This window comes from Salmo trutta, chromosome 18 (assembly GCF_901001165.1).
Source record: "Salmo trutta chromosome 18, fSalTru1.1, whole genome shotgun sequence".
Lineage (NCBI taxonomy): Eukaryota > Metazoa > Chordata > Actinopteri > Salmoniformes > Salmonidae > Salmo > Salmo trutta.
Window position 1 is genome coordinate 13,621,489 of NC_042974.1, and position 21,154 is coordinate 13,642,642.

The window sequence follows — 21,154 nt, forward strand, 5'->3', positions numbered from 1 at the left end:
TACCCACTGTGATTATACTGTGACCCATCTACCCACTGTGATTATACTCTGACCCACCTACCCACTGTGATTATACTGTGACCCACCTACCCACTGTGATTATACTGTGACCCACCTACCCACTGTGATTATACTGTGACCCACCTACCCACTGTGATTATACTGTGACCCACCTACCCACTGTGATTATACTGTGACCCACCTACCCACTGTGATTATACTGTGACCCACCTACCCACTGTGATTATACTGTGACCTACCTACCCACTGTGATTATACTGTGACCCACCTACCCACTGTGATTATACTGTGACCTACCTACCCACTGTGATTATACTGTGACCCACCTACCCACTGTGATTATACTGTGACCCACCTACCCACTGTGATTATACTGTGACCCATCTACCCACTGTGATTATACTGTGACCCATCTACCCACTGTGATTATACTGTGACCCACCTACCCACTGTGATTATACTGTGACCCATCTACCCACTGTGATTATACTGTGACCCACCTACCCACTGTGATTATACTGTGACCTACCTACCCACTGTGATTATACTGTGACCCACCTACCCACTGTGATTATACTGTGACCCACCTACCCACTGTGATTATACTGTGACCCACCTACCCACTATGATTATACTGTGACCCACCTACCCACTGTGATTATACTGTGACCCACCTACCCACTGTGATTATACTGTGACCCACCTACCCACTATGATTATACTGTGACCCACCTACCCACTGTGATTATACTGTGACCCACCTACCCACTGTGATTATACTGTGACCTACCTACCCACTGTGATTATACTGTGACCCATCTACCCACTGTGATTATACTGTGACCCACCTACCCACTGTGATTATACTGTGACCCACATACCCACTGTGATTATACTGTGACCCACCTACCCACTGTGATTATACTGTGACCCACCTACCCACTGTGATTATACTGTGACCCACCTACCCACTGTGATTATACTGTGACCCACCTACCCACTGTGATTATACTGTGACCCACCTACCCACTGTGATTATACTGTGACCCATCTACCCACTGTGATTATACTGTGACCCATCTACCCACTGTGATTATACTGTGACCCACCTACCCACTGTGATTATACTGTGACCCACCTACCCACTGTGATTATACTGTGACCTACCTACCCACTGTGATTATACTGTGACCCACCTACCCACTGTGATTATACTGTGACCCACCTACCCACTGTGATTATACTGTGACCCACCTACCCACTGTGATTATACTGTGACCCACCTACCCACTGTGATTATACTGTGACCCACCTACCCACTGTGATTATACTGTGACCTACCTACCCACTGTGATTATACTGTGACCCACCTACCCACTGTGATTATACTGTGACCCACCTACCCACTGTGATTATACTGTGACCCACCTACCCACTGTGATTATACTGTGACCCACCTACCCACTGTGATTATACTGTGACCCATCTACCCACTGTGATTATACTGTGACCCATCTACCCACTGTGATTATACTGTGACCCACCTACCCACTGTGATTATACTGTGACCCATCTACCCACTGTGATTATACTGTGACCCACCTACCCACTGTGATTATACTGTGACCCACCTACCCACTGTGATTATACTGTGACCCACCTACCCACTGTGATTATACTGTGACCCACCTACCCACTGTGATTATACTGTGACCCATCAACCCACTGTGATTATACTGTGACCCACCTACCCACTGTGATTATACTGTGACCCATCTACCCACTGTGATTATACTGTGACCCATCTACCCACTGTGATTATACTGTGACCCATCTACCCACTGTGATTAAACTGTGTTTGGTAAAATTTCTCACAGCTATCGGAAACCTCCTCTCAAAATGTCTATAAGTCACAGTTCAAGTTTTAAGACAAATATGATTATGTAACACTGGAATGTGGTTCTCAAGATGGACGACCAACCTGGGATTTTTCACAAAAAAAACAAATTAGTACAGTAAAATATCTCCGTCAGTGGCTCTGTCTGTTCTCTCCCTGTAGGACACACACATTTTCATGTTTTTCACACATCTTGATAAGCTTATTCATTCTGTATTGTGTGGTAATAAGTCGCTCTGGATAAGAGCGTCTGCTAAATGACTTAAATGTAAATGTAAATAGTCATAAAGTCAGGCCTGAGGGCTGGGGGGTGTTCCCTGGCAATATGCTCTACCCATAGAAATGGAATTCTAGAATGGTTCTGACTGTGTCGTATGTAATAATTCTAGAATATATCTATGTTGTGCTCCGTGCAGACGCGTAAGCTGACCAAGGTGGAGCGGCAGAGGTTCAGTGAGGAGGTGGAGATGCTGAAGGGTCTGCAGCACCCTAACATCGTCCGCTTCTACGACTCCTGGAAGGACAACTCCAAGGTCCTCAAGTGCATCCTGCTGGTCACCGAGCTCATGACCTCAGGCACCCTCAAAACGTGAGTTTGTCCTTCCTGCCCCAACCTGGCCTCAATCATCGTTGTAGTAGAGGAGACTGTTGTGCCTGTTTTGTCCCATTTGTTTTATTTCCTCTACAAATTCCTCCTAACAAATTCATACCATTTCAATATTTTCAATATCATTTTATATATTTTATCGTGATTATGGAATCTTGATAGAAAACAAGGGTGGATAAAAATAGTTTTCTATCTGAACTTCTGACAGTCCTCTCTGGTTTGGAATGTACTGGTCTGGCCTGTACTCTTTAGGTAATGCATCCTGATAACATGTGTTTACTGCAGGTACCTGAAGAGGTTCAAGGAGATGAAGCTGAAGCTGCTGCAGCGTTGGAGTCGGCAGATCCTGAAGGGGCTCCACTTCCTCCATACCCGCACCCCTCCCATTATCCACAGGGACCTCAAGTGTGACAACATCTTCATCACCGGCCCCACCGGCTCCGTCAAGATAGGAGACCTGGGCCTGGCCACACTCAAAAGTGCCTCCTTTGCTAAAAGTGTCATTGGTGAGTGTATACGAGTTTATTAACTAACTGCAGTCATCTATTTTTATGGATTAATTTCATGTTTTGGGTTTTTCTAGTTTAGGGCCTTGGAGTGCTCTAACTACATAATCATTATTAGATCACTGTGCCACAGATTACAACCCTATGATGCATGTCCTGTGTAATCAAATGTCTCTTTCCTAGAGAAGATGTGTGTGTGTGTGTGTGTGCGTGTGTGTGTGTGTGTGTGTGTACACATCTGTGTGTGTGTCACGACTTCTGCCGAAGTTGGTCCCTCTCCTTGTTCGGGTGGCGTTTGGCGGTCGACGTCACCGGCCTCCTAGCCATCGCCGATCCACTTTTCATTTTCCATTTGTTTTGTCTTTGCTTTACACACCTGATTTCAATTCCCCAATTACATGTTCATTATTTAACCCTCTGTTTTCCCCATGGTTTTTGTGCGTGTTTGTTTTATGTATTTCGGTCCTTTTGTGTGGGCTTGGTATTTACTACATAGAATGTATATTATTGAGTAAAGTTACTTTTATTACTCATCTCTGCTGTCCTGCGCCTGACTCCTCTGCACCAGCTACACCCAGATCGTTACAGTGTGTGTGTGTGTGTGTGTGTGTGTGTGTGTGTGTGTGTGTGTGTGTGTGTGTGTGTGTGTGTGTGTGTGTGTGTGTCTTCTTGTGACTGGTATTGACTTGTCTCTCTCCTCTCCTCCAGGTACCCCAGAGTTCATGGCTCCAGAGATGTATGAGGAGAAGTATGATGAAGCTGTGGATGTCTATGCCTTTGGGATGTGTATCCTGGAGATGGCGACCTCAGAGTACCCCTACTCCGAGTGTCAGAACGCAGCCCAGATCTACCGCAAAGTCACCAGCGTGAGTGTATGCCATTAGGCAGACCCTTTTATCCAAAGGGACTTACAGGAGTGCATGCATAAACATTTCGAAAAAGGATTCCAAAAGGGTTTTTCAGGTGTCCCCATAGGAGAACCTTTTTTGGTTCCAGGTAGAACCAATCCTTTTTACTAAGAGTGTACATTTTGGTATGGGTGGCCCCAGGGGTACTCAAACTCAAAACCCTGGTGTTGCAATGCTCTGCCATGCTCTACAATCCTGCAACACAGGACCATGGTCCTACATAGACTGGGACTCTCCTCTCTCCATGCAGGGTTAGTCAATAACGTAATTGTGCACACCTGTTCACTCTCTTCCTCTTGCACCATGGAAGAGAGAAAATAACCATATGCATGTCCTAGATGTCTGGAGGAAGGGAAAAGTCTACACGGGTTTCCTTGGGATGTCCCAACTTTGATGTCACCCCATTGAAGTTGATATTTAACAGTTAAGGTAAGGGTTAGGTAAGGGTTGGGTTTAATGTTAAGGTAAGGACGTCCCAAGGATTCTGGATTGCACTAACCCTGGAAGAAGTCTTGATGTTAGACTCCACTCTCCAGATGGAACTGAGGTGGCCATCTCCAGGATACACATCCCTAAGGCCACAGCTGCATCATACTTCTCCTCATACACCAATTTATGAAAGCACAATTTTTTTAAATTCATTTATAGCTGTGTTCATTACTATGTTGTAGCCTTACCACCATCTCTATTCTCATCTGCAATTTTGACTCATAATATCTGATATTTAACTCAGAGATTCTGAGCTCGTTCTACGCTTCTACCTTTCCAAAGATCTGACTGGAGGCTCACACTTAACATGAACTCTATTAGAAGATTCCATTTCCTACAGACCATGATGACATGGTGCTAGTTACCAGGGAGACAGATGACATGGTGCTGGTTACCAGGGAGACAGATGACATGGTGCTGGTTATCAGGGAGACAGATGACATGGTGCTGGTTACCAGGGAGACAGATGACATGGTGCTGGTTACCAGGGAGACAGATGACATGGTGCTGGTTACCAGGGAGACAGATGACATGGTGCTGGTTATCAGGGAGACAGATGACATGGTGCTGGTTATCAGGGAGACAGATGACATGGTGCTGGTTACCAGGGAGACAGATGACATGGTGCTGGTTACCAGGGAGACAGATGACATGGTGCTGGTTACCAGGGAGACAGATTACATGGTGAGAGAGAGATGACCTTTTCAGAGCAGCTCATAATAAAGACATTTCTAACTGACTCTGATTCCAACATATTATCAGTCATTTAATAGCAGATGAAACATATCATAGTCCTTAAAGACCTCTCCCTTCCACCAGAGAGATGCAGCTAAAGGTGCCTTCAGAAAGCAGTCACACCCCTTCACTTTTTCTACATGTTGTTCTGTTACAGCCTGAATTTAAAATGGATTAAATTCAGATGTTGTGTCACTGATCTATACATAATAAAATATTTCAAATAAATAGGACATGAAAAGCTGTAATGTCTTGAGTCAATAAGTATTCAACCCCTTTGTTATGGGATGCCTAAATACGTTCAGGAGTAAACATGTGTTTAACAAAATAATAACATAACAAGTTGCATTCTGTGTTCAATAATAGTGTGTAACATAATTTCTTCACAGATGACTACCCCATCTCTGTACCCCACACATACAGGTCTCTCAATCGAGTAGTGAATTTCAAGCACAGATTCAACCACAAAGACCAGGGATGTTTTTCAATGCCTTGTAAAGAAGGGCACCGATTGGTAGATGTGAGCATGGTGAAGTTATATATTAAGCTTTAAACAGTTAGAGTTCAATGGTTGTGATATGAAAAAACTGAGGATGGATCAACAACATTGTAGTTACTCCACAAAACTGTCATTAAGGCTAGTAAAAAGAAGGAAGCCTGTACAGAATAAACATTTTCCAAAGCATGCATCCTGTTTAAGGCACTAAAGTAATACTGCAAAAAAATGAACTCTTTGTCCTGAATACAAAGTGTTTTGTTTGGGGAAAATCCAACACATCACTGAGTACCACTCTTCATATTTTCAAGCATGGCGGTAACTGCACCGTATTATGGGTATGCTTGTCATCGGCAAGGACTAGGGAGTTTATGATAAGAAATGGAATACAGCTAAGTACAGGCAAAATCCCAATGAAAAACCTGGTTCAATCTTCTTTCCAACATTTGAGTCATTTAGCAGACGCTCTTTCCAGAGCGACCTACAGTTAGTGCATTCATTTTAAGCTAGCTAGGTTGGACAACCACATATCACAGTAAGTTACATTTTCCTCAATAAAGTAGCTATCAAAGTCAGAGCTAGAAATGGGTGGAAGTATTAGTTCACCACAGGCATTCGCTTTCCTTGTTTCTGGGGGGAGGGGTACATGCTGTGGGATTATTGAATATACTCTGAAGAGGTAGGGTTTCAGATGTTTTCAGAAGAAGAAGGGCATGGACTCTGCTGTCCTAGCTTCTGGGGGAAGCTGGTTCCACCATTGGGGTGCCAGGACAGAGAAAAGCTTGGACTGTGCTGGGCGGGAGCTGCCCTAATTTCTTTCCAACTCTCTCTTTCCCCTCCTTGCCTCTCTTGAGAGTGATAGAGTGATAGAGTTTGTCAGAGACAGCACGTTCAAGTGTTTTGGAAAGAAAATAAAGAGGGGATACTGGTCTTTAGTTTGATGTCAGAGGAGTAGAGAGTTGGTTTCTTGAGGGGGGGGGGGGGGGCGCAGCCAGTGGTCAGGGATGTGTTGATGAGGGAAGTGAGGAATGGGAGAAGGTCTCCAGAGATGGTCTGGAAAAGGGAATGGGGTCAAGCGGGAAGGTTGTCGTGCGGCCAGACCTCACTAGTCGCAGGATTTCATCTGGAGAGAGAGGAGAGAATGCGGTCAAGTTGTAGGGTAGTTCTGTGTAAGTGGGACCAGTGGACTCAATAGGCTGAGTGAATTAGGAGTGGATGTCCTCAACCTTCTTTTCAAAGTGGTTCACAAAGTCTTCCGGAGCGAGGGACGAGGGATGGGGTGGAGGATTTAGGAGGAAGGAGAAGGTGGAAAAGAGTTTCCTAGGGTTAGAGTCAGAAGCTGGAAATGTAGAGTGATAGAAAGTGGCTTTGGCAGTAGTTACAGAGGAAGAGAAGGTAGAGAGGAGGGAGTGGAAAGATGATAAGTCCTTCGGAAGTTTAGTTTTACTCCATTTTCACTCAGCTGCCAGCAGCCTTGTTCTGTAAGCTCGCAATGCGTCACTCAGCCAAGGAGCAGGAGGAGAGGGCCGAGCTGGGCAGGAAGAAAGGGGACAGTGCGAGTCATAGGATGTTGGAAGAGGAGAGTAGGGTTGAAGAGGCAGAATCAGGAGACAGGAGGGAGAAGGATTTAACAGAAGGGAAAGAGTAGTGGGAGAGAGAGAGACAAGATTGTGATGGCGCATGCCCATCTGAGTGGTTAGGGATGGAGGAAAGGGAGACAGAAAAGCAAACAAAGTAGTGATCAGAGACCTGAAGGGGGTTGCAGTGAGATTAGTAGGCAAACAGCCTCTAGTAAAGATGAGGTCACCGTATTGCCTGCCTTGTGAGTGGGAGGGGACTGGGAAAGGGTAAGGTCAAGAGAGGCAAGGAGGGGAAAGAGTGTTGGAAAGAAATTAATTGAAGGCAAGTGTCAGGAGGGTGAAGTCGTCAAGTACGTATAGTGGTGAGCCATTATAAGGAAATTAGTTTATCAAGGTTCAAGCTCATTGAGGAACTCTAAGGGAACCTAGTGGGCAATATATGACAATGTTAAGCTTGAGTGGACAAGTGACAGCATGAAATTCACTTAGGAGAAATGAGTAGCCTTGTGCCATCACCGCGATGACCAAATGTTCTCGGACTATGAGAAAATGTATTCAGATGGAGAGAGCAGCAGTGTTCTCTGGGGTGATCCATGTCTCTGTCAGGGCCAAAAAGTCAAGGGACTGAAGGGCAGCTAGGGCAGAGATGAATTTGGCGTTCTTGAATGCATATCGGCAGTTCCAAACGCTGCCACGGAGCAGGAATTCCACATGGGTTGTGCGCGCAGGGTATACGCTCCCCACCCCCCACCAAGTGTCCGTAAAGCCTACAGAGAGAGAAGCCAACAGGTATAGAAAACACATATATAGTTGACAATGCTACAAAAGAGCAAACTGAGATCTGAAAATAACTATGTCAAATACTCAAGTGAACGAGTGGTGTGGAGCTTTACTCTCTTTCCTTTCTCGAACAACTCGACGGAACAACTCGGCAGAACCGTCTTTGTTTCGTCGACGGTCTTAGATTTGGAACACAATTGCCACAGCTGAGAAAACAGGGGAGACTAAAGTGCTAACACTAATTGCTAATTGCCTTTTAAAGTTGAAGATCAAACCTCGTGGTACTAATTGCTGATTGCCTAGGAGAGGGGAAACCACTCCCCCTCCAATACAGCCACTGTTTACGAAAACAACAACAGTCACAAATTGCCTTGCCCCTTAATCTTAGGTGATGTGTCAACAATCATCTGCAAGTTAATAGCAGTCAGCAGTTCATACACCAAGTAGACTACTGGGAAGACAGGCAGCACTAGTTAGCAACAAGACAGTATTAGACAACAACAGAAGACAAAAGTTATACTTATCACTGCTGGAGATATCAGGAGTCCTCTAGCTATAGAATGAAGTACTGGAAGACAAATTAACTTTTCAGAAGTACAATAACTTAAAACACAAGGCCAAATCTACACAGGAGTTGCTTACCAAGACGACATTGAATGTCCCTGAGTGGTCTACTTACAGTTTTGACTTAACCTCTTACATCTAGATGTTCCGCTAGCGGAACGTCTGCTCCAATATCCAATGATGGGCGGGGCGCGAAATACAAACTCCTCTAAAATCCGAAAACTTCCACTTTTCAAACATATGACTATTTTACAGCTATTTAAAGACAAGACTCTCGTTAATCTAACCACACTGTCCGATTTCAACAGCGAAAGCAAAACATTAGATTATGTCAGCAGAGTACCCAGCCAGAAATAATCAGACACCCATTTTTCAAGCTAGCATATAATGTCACAAAAAACAAAACCACAGCTAAATGCAGCACTAACCTTTGATTATCTTCATCAGATGACACACCTAGGACATTATGTTATACAATACATGCATGTCTGTTCAATCAAGTTCATATTTATATCAAAAACCAGCTTTTTACATTAGCATGTGACGTTCAGAACTAGCATTCCCACCGAACACTTCCGGTGAATTTACTAAATTACTCATGATAAACGTTCACAAAAAGCATAACAATTATTTTAAGAATTATAGATACAGAACTCCTCAATGCACTCGATATGTCCGATTTTAAAATAGCTTTTCGGATGAAGCACATTTTGCAATATTGTAAGTACATAGCCCGGCATCACAGGGCTAGCTATTTAGACACCCAACCAGTTTAGCCTTCACCAAAATCACATTTCCTATAAGAAAAATGGTCTTACCTTTCCTGTTCTTCGTCAGAATGCACTCCCAGGACTTCTACTTCAATAACAAATGTTGGTTTGGTCCCAAATAATCCATCGTTATGTTCCATCAACGACGTTTTGTTCGTGCGTTCTAGACACTATCCCAATGGTAAATCACGGTCGCACGCATGGCGCAGAACGTGACAAAAAATGTCTAAATATTCCATTACCGTACTTCGAAGCATGTCAACCACTGTTTAAAACCAATTTTTATGCAATTTATCTCGTAGAAAAGCGATAATATTCCGACCGGGAATCTGCATGTCTGTAAACTGAGGGAAAAACCGAAAGACGGGGGCGGGGCAGGTCGCGAGCGTAAGCATTTCTCCACTGATTGACCACTTAGCTTTTGCTCTCGTGTGCTTCAGCCAGGGCTTTGAATTACGTCATTCCTGTTTTTCCCGGGCTCTGAGAGCCCATTGGAGACGTGGGAAGTGTCACGTAAGAGCAGAGATCCTTTGTAATAGATAGAGAGAATCAACAAGGGGAAGAAATGGTCAGACAGGGTACTTCCTGAACAGAACCTTCTCAGGTTTTTGCCTGCCATAGGAGTTCTGTTATACTCACAGACACCATTCAAACAGTTTTAGAAACTTTGGAGTGTTTTCTATCCAAAGCTAATAATTATATGCATATTCTAGTTTCTGGGCAGGACTAATAATCAGATTAAATCGGGTACGTTTTTTATCCAGCCGTGAAAATACTGCACCCTAGTCATAAGAGGTTTTAAATCTACTTGAAAATCTACGGCAAGACTTGAAAATGGCTTTCTTGCAATGATCAACAACCAACTTGACAGAACTTGAATAATTTAAAAAAGAATAATGGCGAATGTGGTACAGGAGACTTACCCAACAAGAGTCACAGCTGTAATCGCTGCCAAAGGTGTTTCTAACATGTATTGACTCAAGATACATTATTGTTTTGTTTTTCATAATTTTTGAATACATGTTAGAATTTGTCTTCCACTTTGACATTACAGACTATTTTGTGTAGATCGTTAAAAAAAGACAATTAAATAAATTTAAATCCCACGTTGAAACACAATAAAATTTGGAAAATGTCATGGGGTGTCAATACTTTCTTAAGGCACTGTATGTAGGTCATCGGGAAAGAGTTCAGTTTAAAGCCAAGTCCATGATTACATTTACACCTGATTGCTGGATCAAAGTCCATGGCTATGTCCATGGACTTTGTGCATTTGGAAAGTATTCTGAACCCTTGATTTTTTCAAGTTACAGCCTTATTCTAAAATGTATAAAATAAATAGAAATTGTCATCAATCTACACACAATACCCCATAATGAAAAAGCCTAAACAGTTTTTTTGTATTAAAAATAAAAAACAGGTACCTTATTTAAAAATATATATATATTTCACCTTTATTTAACCAGGTAGGCTAGATGAGAACAAGTTCTCATTTACAACTACGACCTGGCCAAGATTAAGCACAGCAGTGTGACACAAACAACAACACAGAGTATCACATGGAATAAACAAACATACAGGCAATAATACAATAGACAAAGTCTATTAACAGTGTGTGCAAATGAGGTAGGATAAGGGAGATAAGGCAATAAATAGGCCATAGTGGCAAAATAATGACAATATAGCAATTAAACACTGGAGTGATTGATGTGCAGAAGATGAGTGTGCAAGTAGAGATACTGGGGTGCAAAGGAGAAAAATACATAAAATAAATAACAGTATGGGGATGAGGTAGTTGGATGGGCTATTTACAGATGGGCTATGTACAGGTGCAGTGATCTGTGAGCTGCTCTGACAGCTGGTGCTTAAAGTTAGTGAGGGAGATATGAGTCTCCAGCTTCAGTGATTTTTGCAGTTCGTTCCAGTCATTGGCAGCAGAGAACTGGAAGGAAAGGCGGCCAAAGGATGACTTGGCTTTGGGGGTAAAATATACCTGCTGGAGCGCGTGCTACGGGTGGGTGCTGCTATGGTGACCAGTGAGCTGAGATAAGGCGGGGCTTTACCTAGCAAAGACTTATAGATGACCTGGAGCTAGTGGGTTTGGCGACAAATATGAAGCGAGGGCCAGCCAACGAGAGCATACAGGTCGCGGTGGTGGGTAGTATATGGGGCTTTGGTGACAAAATGGATGGCACTGTGATAGACTGCATCCAGTTTGTTGAGTAGAGTGTTGGAGGCTATTTTGTAAATGACATCGCCGAAGTCAAGGATCAGTACAATAGTCAGTTTTACGAGGGAATATTTGGCAGCATGAGTGAAGGATGCTTTGTTGCAAAATAGGAAGCCGATTCTAGATTTAATTTTGGATTGGAGATGCTTAATGTGAGTCTGGAAGGAAGGTTTACAGTCTAACCAGACACCTAGGTATTTGTAGTTGTCCACATATTCTAAGTCAGAACCGTCCAGAGTAGTGATGCTGGACGGGCGGGCAGGTGTGGGCAGTGATCGGTTGAAGAGCATGCATTTAGTTTTACTTGCATTTAAAAGCAGTTGGAGGCCACGGAAGGAGAGTTGTATGGCATTGAAGCTCGTCTGGAGGGTTGTTAACACAGTGTCCAAAGAAGTATACAGAATGGTGTCGTCTGCGTAGAGGTGGATCAGAGAATCACCAGCAGCAAGAGCGACGTCATTGATGTATACAGAGAAAAGAGTCGGCCCGAGGATTGAACCCTGTGGCACCCCCAGAAACTGACAACAGGCCCTCTGATTTGATACACTGAAACTCTGTCTGAGAAGTAGTTGGTGAACCAGGCGAGGCAGTCATTTGAGAAACCAAGGCTGTTGAGTCTGCCGATAAGAATATGGTGATTGACCGAGTCGAAAGCCTTGGCCAGGTCAATTAATACATTTGCACAGTTTTGTCTCTTATCGATGGCGGTTACGATATCGTTTAGGACCTTGAGTTTGGCTGAGGTGCACCCATGACCAGCTCGGAAACCAGATTCCATAGCGGAGAAGGTACGGTGGGATTCGAAATGGTCGTTGATCTGTTTGTTAACTTGGCTTTCGAAGGCCTTAGAAAGATAGGGTAGGATAGATATAGGTCTGTAGCAGTTTGGGTCTAGAGTGTATCCCCCTTTGAAGAGGGGGATGACCGCGGCAGCTTTCCAATCTTTGGGGATCTCAGACGATACGAAAGAAGGGTTGACCAGGCAAGTAATAGGGGTTGCAACAATTTCGGCGGATAACATTAGAAAGAGAGGGCCCAGATTGTCTAGCCCGGCTGATTTGTAGGGGTCCAGTTTTTGCCGCTCTTTCAGAACATCAGCTATCTGGATTTGGGTGGAGGAGAAATGGGGGAGGCTTGGGCAAGTTGTTGTGGGGGGTGCAGGGCTGTTGACCGGGGTAGGGGTAGCCAGGTGGAAAGCATGGCCAGCCGTAGAAAAATGCTTATCGAAATTCTCAATTATCGTGGATTTATCGGTGGTGACAGTGTTTCCTAGCCTCAGTGCAGTGGACAGCTGGGAGGAGGTGCTCTTATTCTCCATGGACTTGACAGTGTCCCAGAACCTTTTGGAGTTTGTGCTACAGGATGCAAATTTCTGTTTGAAAAAGCTAGCCTTTGCTTTCCTAACTGCCTGTGTATATTGGTTCCTAACTTCCCTGAAAAGTTGCATATCGCGGGGGCTATTCGATGCTAATGCAGTACTCCACAGGATGTTTTTTGTGTTGGTCAAGGGCAGTCAAGTCTGGAGTGAACCAAGGGCTATATCTGTTTCTGGTTCTACATTTTTTAAGATGGTGAGGAAAGCACTTTTAAAGAATAACCAGGCATCCTCAACTGACGGAAAGAGGTCAATATCCTTCCAGGATACCCGGGCCAGGTCGATTAGAAAGGCCTGCTTGCTGAAGTGTTTTAGGGAGCATTTGACAGTGATAAGGAGTTGTTGTTTGACCGCAGACCCATTATGGACACAGGCAATGAGGCAGTGATCGCTGATATCCTGGTTGAAGACAGCAGAGGTGTATTTGGAGGGCAGGTTGGTTAGGATGATATCTATGAGGGTGCCCATGTTTACGGATATGGCGTTGTACCTGGTAGGTTCATTGATCATTTGTGTGAGATTGAGGGCATCAAGCTTAGATTGTAGGATGGCCGGGGTGTTCAGCATGTCCCAGTTTAGGTCACCTAACAGCAACGAGCTCTGAAGATAGATGGGAAATCAATTCACATATGGTGTCCAGCTGGGGGCAGAGGTGCTCTATAGCAAGCGGCAACGGTGAGAGACTTGTTTCTGGAAAGGTGGATTTTTAAAAGTCAAATTGTTTGGGCACAGACCTGGATAGTAAGACAGAACTCTGCAGGCTATCTCTGCAGTAGATTGCAACTCCGCCCCCTTTGGCAGTTCTATCTTGTCGGAAAATGTTATAGTTAGGGATGGACATTTCTGGGTTTTTAGTGGTCTTCCTAAGCCAGGATCCAGACACGGCTAGGACATCCGGGTTGGCAGAGTGTGCTAAAGCAGTGAATAAAACAAACTTCTATTGTTAACATGCATGAAACCAATTATTTTACGGTTACAGAAGTCAACAAATGAGAGCGCCTGGGGAATGGGAGTGGAGCTAGGCACTGCAGGGCCTGGATTAACCTCTACATCACCAGAGGAACAGAGGAGGAGTAGGATAAGGGTACGGCTAAAGGCTATAAAAACTAGTTGTCTAGTACGTTCGGAACAGAGAGTTAAAGGAGCAGGTTCCTTGGCACGGTAGAATAGATTCAAGGAATAATGTATAGTACAGACAAAGGTATGATAGGATGTGAATACAGTGGAGGTAAACCTATGCATTGAGTGACGATGAGAGCGATATTGTCTCTAGAAACATAATTTAAACCAGGTGAGGTCACCGCACGTGTGGGAGGTGGAACTAAAGGGTTAGCTAAGGCGTGTTGAGCAGGGCTAGAGGCTCTACGGTGAAATAAGGCAATAATCACTAACCAAAACAGCAATGGACAAGGCATTTTGACATTAGGGAGAGGCATGTGTAGCCGAGTGATCATAGGGGTCCAGTGAGTTGCTCGGCGGGCTGGAGACATGGCGATTCAGACAGCTAGCGGGCCGGGGCTAGCAAGCTAGCAGAAGGGCCTTGGAGGGACGTTGCGATGGAGGAAGTCTGTTGTAGCCCCCTCATGCTGTTACGTTGGCAGTCCAGTCGTGATGGATCAGCAGGGCTCCGTGCGGTGGAAGGGTCCAGGCCAATTGGGAAAATAGGTATAGTGGCCAAAGAATTTGTCCGATGAGCCTCTTCAGCTAACAGTCCGATATGCTGTAGACAGCTAGAGGGCCGTGGCTAGCAGGCTAGCAGATGGGCTTTCAGGGGACGCCGCCACGGAGGAGCCAGTTGAAAAACCCCCTCGGGCAGATTACGTCGGTAGTCCAGTCATGATGGATCGGCGGGGCCCCGCGTCGGCAGTAAAAGGGGTCCAGGCCAATTGGCAAAATAGGTATTGTAGCCCAAGGAGTGACTGATGGACCTCTTTGGCTAGCCGGGAGATGGGCCTAGCAAAGGCTAGCTCCAGGCTAATTGGTTCTTGCTTCGGGACGGAGACGTTAGCCAGGAGTGGCCACTTGGATAGCAGCTAGCTAGCTGCGATGATCCAGGTGAAAAGGTTCAGAGCTTGCGGTAGGAAACCGGAGATATGGAGAAAAATAAGTCCTATTTGCTCTGGTTTGAGTTGCGCCGTGCAGACTGGCAAGAGTTGTCTGAGCTAAAGGTTAGCTGATGACTGCTAGTTAGCTGGCTAGCTTCTGTTGGGGGTTCCGGTTCAAAAGAAAGAAAATAGCAGATCCATACCACATTGGGTGAGGCGGATTGCTGTAGAGTATGTTGAAGTTGAGGTTGAGGTTTAAATATATGCGAAGAAAAAAGGAATAAAAGATATATACACGGGACACGACAAGATGAGGACAAAGACGTCTGACTGCTACGCCATCTTGAAATAAGTCATTTACATAAGTAATCAGACCATTTGCTATGAGACTCAAAATTGAGCTCCAGTGCATCCTGTTTCCATTGATCATCCTTGAGATGTTTCTAGAAATTGATTGGAGTCCACCTGTAGTAAATGATTGGACATGATTTGGAAAGGTACACACCTATCTATATTAGGTCCCACAGTTGACAGTGCATGTCAGAGCAAAATCCAAGCCATGACGTTGAAGGAATTGTCCGTAGAGTTCCTAGACATAATTGTGTTGAGGTGAAAGTGTACCAAAACATTTATGCAGCATTGAAGGTCCCCAACAACACGGTGCCCTCCATTATTCTTAAATGGAAGAAGTTTAGAACCACCAAGACTCTTCCTAGAGATGGCCGCCCGGCCAAACTGAGCAATCGGGGGAGAAGGGTCTTGGTCAGGGAGGTGACCAAGAACCCGATGGTCACTCTGACAGAACTCGAGAGTTCCTCTGTGGAGATGGGAGAACCATCCAGAAGGCCAACCATTTCTGCAGCACTCTCCAATCAGGCCTTTATGGTAGATTGGCCAGATGAAAGCCACTCCTCAGTAAAAGGCACATGACAGCCCGCTTGGACTCTCAGACCATGAGAAACAAGATTCTCTTGTCTGATGAAACCAAGACCGAATGCTTTGGCCTGAATGCCAAGCGTCACGTCTGGAGGAAACCTGGCACCATCCTTACGGTTTAGCGTGGTGGTGGCAGCATCATGCTGTGGGGATGTTTTTCAGCAGCAGGGACTCGGAGACTAGTCAGGATTGAGAGAAAGATGAACAGAGCAAAGTACAGAAAGATCCTTGATGAAAACCTGCTCCAGAGTGCTCAGGACCTCAGACTGGGGCGAAGGTTCACCTTCCTACAGGACAACAACCCTAAGCACACAGACAACACAGGAGCGGCTTGTCCTTGAGTGGCCCAGCCAGAGCCCGGACTTGAACCCAATCGAACATCTCTGGAGAGATCTGAAAATAGCTGTGCAGCGACACTCCTCATCCAACCCAACAGAGCTTGAGAGGATCTGCAGAGAAGAATGAGCAAAACTCCCCAATTTCTTTTTTTTAAACTAGGCAAGTCAGTTAAGAATAAATTCTTATTTACAATGACGGCCTAGGAACAGTGGGTTAACTGCCTTGTTCAGGGGCAGAACGACAGATTTGTACCTTGTCAGCTCGGGGATTCGATCAAGCAACCTTTCGGTTACTAGTCCAACGCTCTAACCACTAGGCTACCTGTCATCCCTACAGGTGTGCCAAGCTTGTATCGTCATACCCAAGAAGACTCGAGGCTGTAATCGCTGCCAAAGGTTCTTCAACAAAGTACTGAGTAAAGGGTCTGAATACTTATGTAAATATGATAACAGTTTTTATTTTTAATACATTTGCAAACATTTCTAAAAACCTGTTTTAGCTTTGTCAGTATGGGGTATTGTGCATAGATTGATGAGGGAAAAAAACGATTTAATCAATTTTAGAATAAGTCTGTAACGTTACAAAATGTAGAAAAAGTAAAGTTGTCTGAATACTTTCCGAATGCACTGTATCACCTATAGGGTGCCATTTTGGCCGCATCCTGTTTCTCAAAACATTAATTCAGAAGTAAGTAACTGGCTGAAAGTGCAAACTTCTCCCTGACAGAGGCGTTTACCGCTCAGAGTGTAAGGACCGATGCCGGGGATAAGAAGCAGGTACGGGGAGTTGAACATTTAATGAGGAACAGACAGGTAACAGGACAGGAACAGCTTCAGAACACGGGCAAACAAGGACATATGACAATCAATGCAGAAGCAGGAAACAGAGCGGGGAACTAGACAGATCTAGGGAAGGTAATGACAGAGGTGATTGAGTCCAGGTGAGTCCAATAATCGCTGATGCGTGTGACGGGGGGAAGGCAGGTGTGCGTAATAATGATGGCAGGTGTGCGCAATGCTGGGGAGCCTGGCGCCCTCGAGTGCCAGAGGGGAAGAGCGGGAGCAGGAGTGACACAGAGAGGTAGTCAGTAATGAAGGGACCCTCCACATTGAGAGCTGTGTTCTTGGGCTTTGGGCTTGAGCATACAGGGTGGTGACGCCACAGTGGGTTTGGGCAGGTGATGGTAGAATGATGTGTTTTGAAAATGACGTCTGCCTTCTGCACAAACGGCGTCTCTCTCTCTAAGTGCAGGTTACTGTAGGGGTCGCTGATCGGCCGCCACTCACCATCCATAAAGTCAATGTTCCATAAACAACTAAAAAGGACCTACTCAGGGGAGTCTGGGCGAATTACTTGGCAGATTACCACTGCTAGTCTGAACACATTTTTAATATAATGTCACGTTTTAACATAATAAACTGTTAAATTCACAAGCAGCGATATTATCTCCACTGTGCAAGTATAGAGTGCATAATAACAGAGTCAGATCGAAAGAGAATACTCAATTGGTTTTCTTGCTTGTATACTGGCTGTTCCGTTGTTAAATAGATAAGCCATAGCGTTATTATAATGATAGTGGAGGCCAATTGAAGAGCATTGTCCTTTGTGTTCTTTACTTGTTATCAAGTATTTGGAAGAGTTGAAGGGATGTGGAAAAAGAGTCCTTTACAATCACAATGATCTCCAGATTATAGTGAAATTCAGAGCATTGGCGTTATGTAACACACTGTCATGCTGTTCCAAGGTAATAACTGTATTACAGTAGCTGATGCATTTACACAGAGAATCCATTGACATGTTGTTCCTACTTCAAGGTGTGAAATGAGAATATCACACCTTTAGTTACACTCCATTCCTGTCATCCATAGTCTCACAGTTCGATTCTCTGTCTCAGAATAAATAGGTTATTAAGGAAAACATAGGCCGGTGTCTGGCCCTTGGCAAATATTAAACTCAGAAGCCAAACATGACGAGTCAACATTGTTGCACAATTACAACAATGTAAACCAATTAACCAACCAACCAACCAACCAACCAAACAACCTTGATTTACCAAACGGTTTTATTTTAATGTCTGAATAAACATGGGGTAAGTTCAGGACAGCTGTGATGTTCACGTTAGCTGTTTAACACATATGGGGACTTGTTCTGTTCTATTATCAGAGATTGAAACAGTTGCAAACCCATAATGCACTGCTCACCGAGTTGCACCGGCGTGGGTGATGAGAGAGGTCTGCATTCTTTCTGTAGCCATGCTGTCCTTTAAACAACAACACTAACACGAACAGATAGACAGTCTCTTTGGTCTGCCCTTTTAAACAACAACACTAACACGGACAGATATACAGTCTCTTTGGTCTGCCCTTTTAAACAACAACACTAACACGAACAGATATACAGTCTCTTTGGTCTGCCCTTTTAAACAACAACACTAACACAAACAGATAGACAGTCTCTTTGGTCTGCCCTTTTAGACAACAACAATAACACAAACAGATAGACAGTCTCTTTGGTCTGCCCTTTTAAATGACAACACAAACACAAACAGATAGTCTCTTTGGTCTGCCCTTTTAAACAGCAACAATAACACAAACAGATATACAGTCTCTTTGGTCTGCCCTTTTAAATGACAACACTAACACGAACAGATAGACAGTCTCTTTGGTCTGCCCTTTTAAACAACAACACTAACACGAACAGATAGACAGTCTCTTTGGTCTGCCCTTTTAAACAACAACACAAACACAAACAGATAGACAGTCTCTTTGGTCTGCCCTTTTAGACAACAACAATAACACAAACAGATAGACAGTCTCTTTGGTCTGCCCTTTAAACAACAACACTAACACGAACAGATAGACAGTCTCTGGTCTGCCCTTTAAATGACAACACTAACACGAACAGATAGACAGTCTCTTTGGTCTTTTCTGTTTCCAAGTGTTCCCCCTCCCTCCCTCCCTCCCTCCCTCCCTCCCTCCCTCCCTCCCTCTGTGTTTACCTGAAGGCAGAGCACAGTGCCATGCAGGCAGACTGGCAGGCAGGCTACATGGTGGCAGACATCACAGCCTCAGGGGGTTATCCAGCTACTGGAAAAGACTGTTGTGGGTCCAGCTCCTGGAAAGGACTGTTGTGGGTTCAGCTACTGGAAAGGGACTGTTGTGGGTTCAGCTACTGGAAAGGGACTGTTGTGGGTTCAGCTACTGGAAAGAGACTGTTGTGGGTTCAGCTACTGGAAAGGACTGTTGTGGGTTCAGCTACTGGAAAGAGACTGTTGTGGGTTCAGCTACTGGAAAGAGACTGTTGTGGGTTCAGCTACTGGAAAGAGACTGTTGTGGGAAAGAGACTGTTGTGGGTTCAGCTACTGGAAAGGACTGTTGTGGGTTCAGCTACTGGAAAGGACTGTTGTGGGTTCAGCTACTGGAAAGGACTGTTGGGGGTTCAGCTACTGGAAAGAGACTGTTGTGGGTTCAGCTACTGGAAAGGACTGTTGGGGGTTCAGCTACTGGAAAGAGACTGTTGTGGGTTCAGCTACTGGAAAAGACTGTTGTGGGTTCAGCTACTGGAAAGGACTGTTGTGGGTTCAGCTACTGGAAAGGACTGTTGTGGGTTCAGCTACTGGAAAGGACTGTTGTGGGTTCAGCTACTGGAAAGGGACTGTTGTGGGTTCAGCTACTTGAAAGGGACTGTTGTGGGTTCAGCTACTGGAAAGGGACTGTTGTGGGTTCAGCTACTGGAAATGACTGTTGTGGGTTCAGCTACTGGAAAGGGACTGTTGTGGGTTCAGCTACTGGAAAGAGACTGTTGTGGGTTCAGCTACTGGAAAGAGACTGTTGTGGGTTCAGCTACTGGAAAGGGACTGTTGTGGGTTCAGCTACTGGAAAGGACTGTTGTGGGTTCAGCTACTGGAAAGGACTGTTGTGGGTTCAGCTACTGGAAAGAGACTGTTGTGGGTTCAGCTACTGGAAAGAGACTGTTGTGGGTTCAGCTACTGGAAAGGGACTGTTGTGGGTTCAGCTACTGGAAAGGGACTGTTGTGGGTTCAGCTACTGGAAAGAGACTGTTGTGGGTTCAGCTACTGGAAAGGACTGTTGTGGGTTCAGCTACTGGAAAAGACTGTTGTGGGTTCAGCTACTGGAAAGGACTGTTGTGGGTTCAGCTACTGGAAAGAGACTGTTGTGGGTTCAGCTACTGGAAAGGACTGTTGTGGGTTCAGCTACTGGAAAGGACTGTTGGGGGTTCAGCTAAGGGAAAGGACTGTTGGGGGTTCAGCTACTGGAAAGAGACTGTTGTGGGTTCAGCTACTGGAAAAGACTGTTGTGGGTTCAGCTACTGGAAAGGACTGTTGTGGGTTCAGCTACTGGAAAGGACTGTTGTGGGTTCAGCTACTGGAAAGAGACTGTTGTGGGTTCAGCTACTGGAAAGGACTGTTGTGGGTTCAGCTACTGGAAAGGGACTGTTGTGGATTCAGCTACTGGAAAGGACTGTTGTGGGTTCAGCTACTGGAAAGGGACTGTTGTGGGTTCAGCTACTTGAAAGGGACTGTTGTGGGTTCAGCTACTGGAAAGGACTGTTGTGGGTTCAGCTACTGGAAAGGGACTGTTGTGGGTTCAGCTACTTGAAAGGGACTGTTGTGGGTTCAGCTACTGGAAAGGACTGTTGTGGGTTCAGCTACTGGAAAGGGACTGTTGTGGGTTCAGCTACTGGAAATGACTGTTGTGGGTTCAGCTACTGGAAAGGGACTATTGTGGGTTCAGCTACTGGAAAGAGACTGTTGTGGGTTCAGCTACTGGAAAGGACTGTTGTGGGTTCAGCTACTGGAAAGGGACTGTTGTGGGTTCAGCTACTGGAAAGGGACTGTTGTGGGTTCAGCTACTGG

At 45.0% G+C, this 21,154-nt stretch overlaps 1 protein-coding gene across 1 annotated transcript in view; it reads left to right on the forward strand.

The window, feature by feature from the left end:
* Nucleotides 1-21,154, forward strand: part of LOC115153641 (serine/threonine-protein kinase WNK4) — a 115,531-nt gene that overhangs the window by 36,855 nt on the left and 57,522 nt on the right. The window contains exons 3-5 of the mRNA XM_029699275.1: nucleotides 2,335-2,507; nucleotides 2,811-3,031; nucleotides 3,740-3,897. Of these exons, the coding sequence (XP_029555135.1) occupies nucleotides 2,335-2,507; nucleotides 2,811-3,031; nucleotides 3,740-3,897 (552 nt within the window). The remainder of the gene's footprint in view (nucleotides 1-2,334; nucleotides 2,508-2,810; nucleotides 3,032-3,739; nucleotides 3,898-21,154) is intronic.